At 39.3% G+C, this 8,161-nt stretch overlaps 1 protein-coding gene across 1 annotated transcript in view; it reads right to left on the bottom strand.

The window, feature by feature from the left end:
• Window positions 1-4,712: 4,712 nt before the first annotated feature.
• LOC122916724 (S-phase kinase-associated protein 1-like) overlaps window positions 4,713-8,161 on the bottom strand; it is a 115,875-nt gene continuing 112,426 nt past the window's right edge. The window contains exon 2 of the mRNA XM_044264144.1: window positions 4,713-5,180. Within this exon, the coding sequence (XP_044120079.1) occupies window positions 4,713-5,180 (468 nt within the window). The remainder of the gene's footprint in view (window positions 5,181-8,161) is intronic.

Below are 8,161 nucleotides of genomic sequence, written 5' to 3'. Positions count from 1 at the left end.
GAACCCCAGGTTCCTTATCTGTAAAATGGGGATAATAATGGTACCAATTGGGAAGATTTTTAAAAAGCTAATGTATGGAGGCATTCTTAGCCCTGTGCAAATGATATAACTGCTGAAGATGATTATCATCTTACTATTTTAGGTAATGAAGATTTCTACCTTTGAGTTTCTACATTTAAAATTTTTATTGAATTGTTTTACCAATGAAAATACAGTGAAGTATTTTTGAAACCAGATGCTTTTTCTAGTTTTATTTATTTATTTATTTATTTATAAAGATTTTATTTATTTATTTGACAGAGAGAGATCACAAGTAGGCAGAGAGGTAGGCAGAGAGAGAGAGAGAGGAGGAAGCAGGCTCCCTGCTGAGCAGAGAGCCCGATGCGGGACTCAATCCCAGGACCCTGAGATCATGACCTGAGCTGAAGGCAGCGTCTTAACCCAGTGAGCCACCCAGGTGCCCAAGTTTTATTATTTATTTATTTTACGATTTTATTTATTTGAGAGAGACAGTGTGTGTGTGTGTGTGTGTGTGTGTTAGAGAGAGACAGAGAGAGAGAGCGAGCGCACATGCTGGGGAGAGAGGCAAAGGGAGAGAGAGAAGCAGACTCCCTATTGAGCAGGGAGCCCAGGTTGCCAAGGAAAATTTCACTTTCAGTGATTTTTTTTTTTTAAAGATTTTTATTTATTTATTTGACAGATAGAGAGCGATCACAAGTAGGCAGGGAGGCAGGCAGAGAGAGAGGGGGAAGCAGGCTCCCTGCTAGGCAGAGAGCCTGATGGGGGCTCGATCCCAGGACCCTGAGATCATGACCTGAGCTAAAGGCAGAGGCTTAACCCACTGAGCCACCCAGGCGCCCCTGAAAGGATTTTTTTATTCTACCTAGTGGATCAGATAAATTAAGTAGAACATTTGAAATTTCATGACTTTCAAAGTTAAACATACATTCTACTGATATTTATTCTCCCATTTGACAGGTTCATGACTTTTTACTCCTCATGTGTTCATCCTCATAGCATGACTGTCCCCAAATCTGATAACTTTACCTCAAGTGGTGTCTTCTGTTTTCTGATAACCACACTCAGGCCTCTTGAAATATACTCTTTAATGAATTTGTTCTTGCCATCAGTTCGGCGGCTTCCTCGATCTACAAAAGAAATGAGATAGGGGGACGCCTAGGTGGCTCAGTGGGTTGGGCCGCTGCCTTCGGCTCAGGTCGTGATCCCAGGTCCTGGGATGGAGTCCTGCATCTGGCTCCTTGCTCAGCGGGGAGCCTGCCTCTCTCTCTCTCCGCCTCTGCCTGCCTCTCTGCCTGCTTGCATGCTTTCTCTCTCTCTCTTTCTGACAAATAAACAAATAAAATCTAAAAAAAAAAAAAGAAAGATAAAAAGAAATGAGATAGGTTTCACCAGATATCCCAGAATGTCTTCTTGATGTAGGCTTCCATAAATCTAAGTGCGTTTTTCATTTGCTGGGTAGCCTGGGAAAATCTAGAATTTGAGGACACACATGATTATTTACTGGAGAAATTAAGTTGTTAAAAAAACTCAGAGATGGGAAAGGTAAGTCAGGAGAGTAGCAGCAAGCAATGGGAAGAGAAAAACCAAGAGTCGATGATGTTGGACTTTTGCATGGCAAATAAGCATGTACAATTAAGGAGGTATGTAGGAGGTGAGCCATGCATGCAGTGATCAGTGTGTATACCTAATGTCTGGAAGGACTGTAAGACCAAACCACACTGTGAGAACAGGTATTACTAATCATTCATTCATCTATTTTCTTCACATGTTCACCAACCAATATGTTTTGATTCCTCTTATTGCCAGGTGTAAGGATGCTCCTCAGGGCCCTGAGTTGGCTTCTGTTCTGCTTGTATTTCAAGCGTAGGGGCCATCTCAGTATCTTATAAAAGTATGCTTATGAAAGTATCTTCTTTTCACTTTTTTTATTTGAAAGAGTCTATATTTTCTTGAATATTATGAAAAAAATTAAGATGAGATCTAAAATTAGCTTCTTTTTTTTTTTAAAGATTTTATTTATTTATTTGACACAGAGAAATCACAAGTAGGCAGAGAGGCAGGCAGAGAGAGAGAGAGGGAAGCAGGCTCCCTGCCGAGCAGAGAGCCCGATGCGGGACTCGATCCCAGGACTCTGAGATCATGACCTGAGCCGAAGGCAGCGGCTTAACCCACTGAGCCACCCAGGCGCCCTAAAATTAGCTTCTAATGTCTGTAATAAACATTTCCAGAAGGTACCTACCTTTCAATGTTTCTTGGGCACTTTGTTCCCCTTACTGAATATTACATGGTACTTTCCAAGTTCACATATGTAGCTACAATATACAACTTGAGACTTAAAAATGAAAAAAAAAAAAAAGTTCAATGATCAAAACTGGTTCAGTTATCCAATCTGAATACCAATAACAAAATTAAAAAATGATCAGAGAATTCTGTCCAAAAGAATCCCCTAGCCTCACACAGCTTTGTGGGTAAGACTTTCAAATGTTCAAAAAGCACATGATTCTCATCCTTTGTAAAAAAAAAAAAAAAAAAAAGATTAAAAAAAAACCCATGGAAACATCTAATTAATTATTAAAAAACTAAAATTACATTGGTACCAACATTTAAAGCAATAGCAACAACTATAAACCAAATTTACATATCAATATAAATGTAAAAATCTTGGGTAAAACACCTACAAATTAAATTTTAAAGTGCAATTAGGGAGTTCCCACCATGTCCAAGTAGGATTTCTCCAAGAAATGGGAAGATTTTTTAAAATTAAGTAATATACTAATATTAACATTTGTACAGACTAAAAATGGCCACAAATTCCTTGACATTTCTCCTTTTGAGAGGAAGCGTCTATTTGGCCTCTTCTTGCATCTTGGATGATCTGTGACTGCTTTGACCAGTTTAGAATGGTGGAAGGAACACTATGCCAGCTCTGAGTCCAGTCCTTGAGAGGACAGCAGCTCTGCTTTTGGTTTCTTGGAGCCCTGGGCCGCTTGTGAGAAGTCTGGCCACTCTGCTACAGAGTCCACGTAGAGAGGTTCTGAGGCTGCACGGAGAAGGACCAGAGCCCAGCTGAGCACCCAGCTCTCCCCTCAAGACACCACGCAGAGGAGTAACACCATCTTGGACCCTGCAAACGACCCAAGGGCTAGCTGCATATCATCAAATGACCCCACTCAACATTATAGGGGAAGAAGAGTCATCTGGCTGAGTCCTACTTAAATTCCTAACCCACAGGGCACCTGGGAAGCTCAGTCGGTTAAGCTGGGCCCTGGAGCCTGCTTAAGATTCTCTCTCTCTCTCTCTCTCTGCCCTTCCCCACACCCACTTACTCTCTCTCTCAAAAAAAAAAAAAAAAAAATCCTAACCCACAAAATCACAAGATATAATAAAAAAGTTGTTGTTTTATTTTGGGTTGTTTGTCAAACAATTGACTAAACAATGAATAACTGGAATAATTGTCCAACAATATGTGAACTGATGATTCACATAAAAAAGAAAATACCTAATTTATATATATAAATCTTTAATCTTGCAAGCCCAGCATATATGAACCCACAATGCCATTTTTGGGTGCAGAGTTCATGTGATCTTTTTGAAAGGTATTTTGGTAATATGCATTCAAATATAAAATTTGCAGACCTTTTATCTAGAAACTTCACTGCTAGGCATTCCTTTTAAGGAAATAACCCACTAAGGGCCAATGATCTGTATATAACTATATTTTGTGCAGAGTTGTATAAAACAGAGAAAAATTGGTAACAGTCTAAATGCTCATCAGCATAGGACCGGTTAAATAAAATACACACATCCCTCCAATGACATTGTATTCGGGTACCAAAAGGGATGTCTGGAAATATAAAGCAAAGTGGTTATGTTTATCTCTAAGGCCTAGAATTATGGGAGACTTTCACTTTCTGCTTTATACCCTTGCCCCATTATATATTAGTTTTATTAGTGCTCTCTCCCTCTCTCTCTCTCTCAAATGAATAATTAAAAAAAAAAAAACCAAAATCTACTCCAGTTTAGATATCTAGAGAACTGGACAAGCCTTTCTTATTTGGATTGACTTCCACTTGAACATGTAGCTATGGTAACCACTGAGCGCTGCCAGAGAACTCTTATTTGGAGGAGAACTCTTTTATTTTCAAAGCAGCTGCATGTATGTGTCTTCTTATCTGTCTGAATCAACTATTCATTCCATTATTAAACAGAGCTTCTTCTTAAACTGTTTGTATCAGAAGCAAGCTGATACATATTTAAGAGATGTGGAATCTTTCTTTCTCTCTCTCTCACAAAAATAAACAAATCAAATCCTTTTTTTTTTCAACTTGTTTTATTTACAATGCCAACTTTTAAAAGATCATTAAACTAAAGTTAACTAGACAATAAACCAGGCAGAAATCACTTTACAAAGAGAGGGAAAGCCCAAAATGCCACCTTTTATGGAGAACCCACAGTTCAGATTTATTTAGAGCAAAGAAAAAAAAAATAAACTTGATCATACTAGAAGAAACTCACCCATAAGTTTGGAATCTGTACTCAAACTATACATGCAAGGAGGACAATATTCTGCTTAACCAGCTGATTTGCTGCTGCCATTTGTCTACTGTGTGTCTAATATTAACCATCATAAACAGAGCAGTGCAACTAGGATTTGGAACAATCCTTACAGTGTTAGTGTCAGGCATGACATTTCACTTCTCTTCACACCACTGGTTCTCTTTACATACCTGGACTTCCTCTTCTTCAGTAAAATCAATTTTGATATTGAAGCTCTTGCAGATCTCCTCAGATTTCCCCTTGATCATATTGACAACAGTCTTGCATGTAACATCAAGCAAACCTTTGATGTCTAAGTAGTTCGCAGCCAGAATAAGTTCAAAAAGTATTCCTTGGTCAACTATCAGGAATTCTTGGTCCCAAACAGGGATATCATCTGTCCACTTTTCTTTGTTCTCATTATCTGTGGGAGGAAGGGGATCATGCTTGTGGTGGGTGCACCACTGAATGACCTTTTTTAATACTGCTGCCTTAACATTTGGTAGAGGAACTGGGTCATTATCTCCTTCATCATCCATTCCCAAATCCTCCAACATGGTCTTGATAGTCACAGACTGTTTGGCAATTTCAACGTCAACTCCAACTATCTCTCCATTGGAACACTGACAAATCAAATCTTTAAAAAGGGGGTGGGAGGGTGTGTCTGGGTGGCTCAGTCGGATGAGCATCTGCTTAGGCTCGGGTCATGATCCCAGGGTCCTGGGACAGAGTCCCGCATTGGGCTCTCCGCTCAGCAGGGAGTCTGCTTCTCCCTCTGTCCCTCCCCCCACTTGTGTGCATGCTCTCTCTCTCTCTGCTCCACTCTCTCACAAAAATAAATAAATAAGATCTTAAAAGAGATATGGAATACTCAGAATGGAGGGAAAGCAATGCTGATGAAGTTGGGAGCATTGAGGAGTAGATGAGAGGCCAGCAGGATGGTAATGGCGCTGCTTCTGGAGAAGACAGTGATGGGTAAGGAAGTCTCCCACTCTTTTGATTTTAAGGAGTTACCAGTCAAGAGCTATTTTCTTTTCTTCATAAAAGTAGAAACATCTTAATTTTTCTTGACACAAGTTTATTGCTAAAATTCATATAATATAAAGGAATTAATAGCCCCCTCATACCTCCTGTTTGTAATCCCATACCCCTAGAGATAAATGCTGTTACCAGTTTATTCTGTGCACTTACAGATACTTTATGGATATATAGTTTACACACACACACATACACACACACACACATATGTGATATGTATGTATGTGTGCATGGGTGTAGATATTTAATTTTTAAACACAAGTGGGGTATCTCTCAGGATTAGATTTGACTACATATAACAGAGACTCTTAAAAATACAATGTGAACAAAATAAATGTTCACTTCTCTCTCACAAGAAAAACAAAACAAAACAAAAAAACAGGACGTAGGTAGTCCAGGGCTGATTGGTGGCTTCATAGTCATGAGGAAGCTGTCACCTTCCATTTTCTCATTCTAGAATCCCTACAGTATGGTCCTTGTCTTCCTGGTACAAGATGGTCCAAACTTCAAATATTACATTCCAAGCAGCAGAGGTGAGGAATAAGGACACAACTGTCCTTTTTAAGGAAACTTCTGATTACACCTCATTGACCAGAAATTAGTCATAGCCCCATCTTTGCAAGGGAGACAGGGAATATAATCATTCAGCTGAGTGACATTGTGCCTAGCCAAACAAAAGGGTCCCTTGATTTGAAGAAGTAGAAGGTTATTTCACAGGGAACTGACATTCTCTCCCAATGTCATACTATTTTAATGTTCTATAACCTGCATTTTCTTTTTCTTTCTTTTTTTAAAAAGATTTTATTTACCTATTTGACAGAGAAAGACACACAGAGAGAGGGAACACAAGCAGAGGGAGCAGGAGAGGCAGAAGCAAGCTTCCCGCAGAGCAGGGAGCCCGATGCAGGGCTCAATCCCAGGACCCTGGGATCATGACCTGAGACAAAGGCAGACGCTTAACAACTGAGCCACCCAGGTGCCCCTATGACCAGCATTTTCTGCTTAATATATTTTTAAGAGCTGCACTCTATTACATTCTATTACATAACATTCTATTACATAACAATTACATGACTATTCTCAGTTGTTATAGTTGTTCTTGGTTTAACTAAATCCTTATCAAAGGGTCTCTGAGTTGTTTTATTTCTTCTTTTCCTCCCAGAAAGATATTTTCTACTCCTTTTATGGGAAAAACATTGAAGACAATTTCCACGATACCATTAACTTATGGGCTTATACCTCTCTAAACATTTCTAACTTTGCACTCAATTCAGTGCAATGTGCACTTGCTAGAAGCCACTTTCCTTTCCTGTACTTTATATATAATGCTCCTCGAGGCTCAGACCAGAGCCCCTTTTTATCAATTCCTATGGCTTCAAATCTCTGTTAGTGGGGCCTATTGAGTACATAATCTTTAGCCCACTTCTAAGAATTTGTCCTACAGATACACCTTCAAATGTTAAAAGATATATATATTCATGAATTCCCATTAAAGCATTATTGGTAGTAGCAGCAAAAACAGCCACAAAGGCAGAAAAAAATCCTGGTTTTCATTAGATGAGTCAAATAAATTCTGCTACATTTATGTAATGGGATACAAGGCAACCATTAAAAACCACTGATCTATAGGTACTACTATGCAAATTTATCCAAGACATCTTAGTGGAGGTAAAAATAAGATGCAAAGCAATATGCATAACATTATCATATTTGTGTTAAAAAATAAACCAAAAAAAGTATACAAACATATTCTGTAAAACTTGACCTTCATATTGTAAGTGGGTCTAAAAAAACTCAGTGGCCCAAGATATGAGTTTCCATTACCAGGAGGTTAATGAAATGACCCCACCTGGAGTTAGGGTCCAGTTTGGAAACCCAAATCCTACCTAGTCCTAACTGCAGTTTGGTGCTACCTGGTGGCAGTAATCCACTCCAGTTGAAATATTCCTAGGTGCAGCTTCTAGAAAAGCAGTAGTGCTTCCAGAAATCCTACGATTAATTGGCTCCATTTTGCCTAAAGGGATTGGGCCCAGAAGATAATGAAGATATGGAAGCCCACTTTTTTGCCTCCCCATTTCCTGAGTAGGGCAGCCTGTTGACTTCCTTTCCTTCCCACCCACCCTATCTTGCCTTCCCACGGAAAGCCTGGGCTGAGATAGAACAAGACCTCAATTCATTGTATCAGAATCTAAGCTTCCCCAGGGCCCACTCTGCCAGTTGCATTGCATATGCTTACATTTATAAGTTCTGCTGTTTTCTTTACATTAGTATGACTTTTTAAAAGTAAAATTAATAGACCTGGAAGGAACTGCTGAACTGGAGGAAATAGTGGTTATGAACAGATAAGCTATGGTTGAAACCACTTGATTAATAGTATTTATTTATTTATTTTTAAAGATGTTATTTATTTATTTGCGAGAGAGAGAAAGAGAAGCACACTTCCCACTAAGCAGGGAGCCCCGATGCGGGGCTTGATCCAAGACCATGAGAACTTGACCTGAGCACCTCTGATTAATAGTATTTAAAACACACACACGCGCACACACACACACACAGGATGCCTACC

This window comes from Neovison vison, chromosome 9 (genome assembly GCF_020171115.1).
Source record: "Neovison vison isolate M4711 chromosome 9, ASM_NN_V1, whole genome shotgun sequence".
Lineage (NCBI taxonomy): Eukaryota > Metazoa > Chordata > Mammalia > Carnivora > Mustelidae > Neogale > Neogale vison.
Note: the sequence above shows the minus strand (reverse complement) of the source record. Positions and strands in the feature narration are given on the sequence as shown.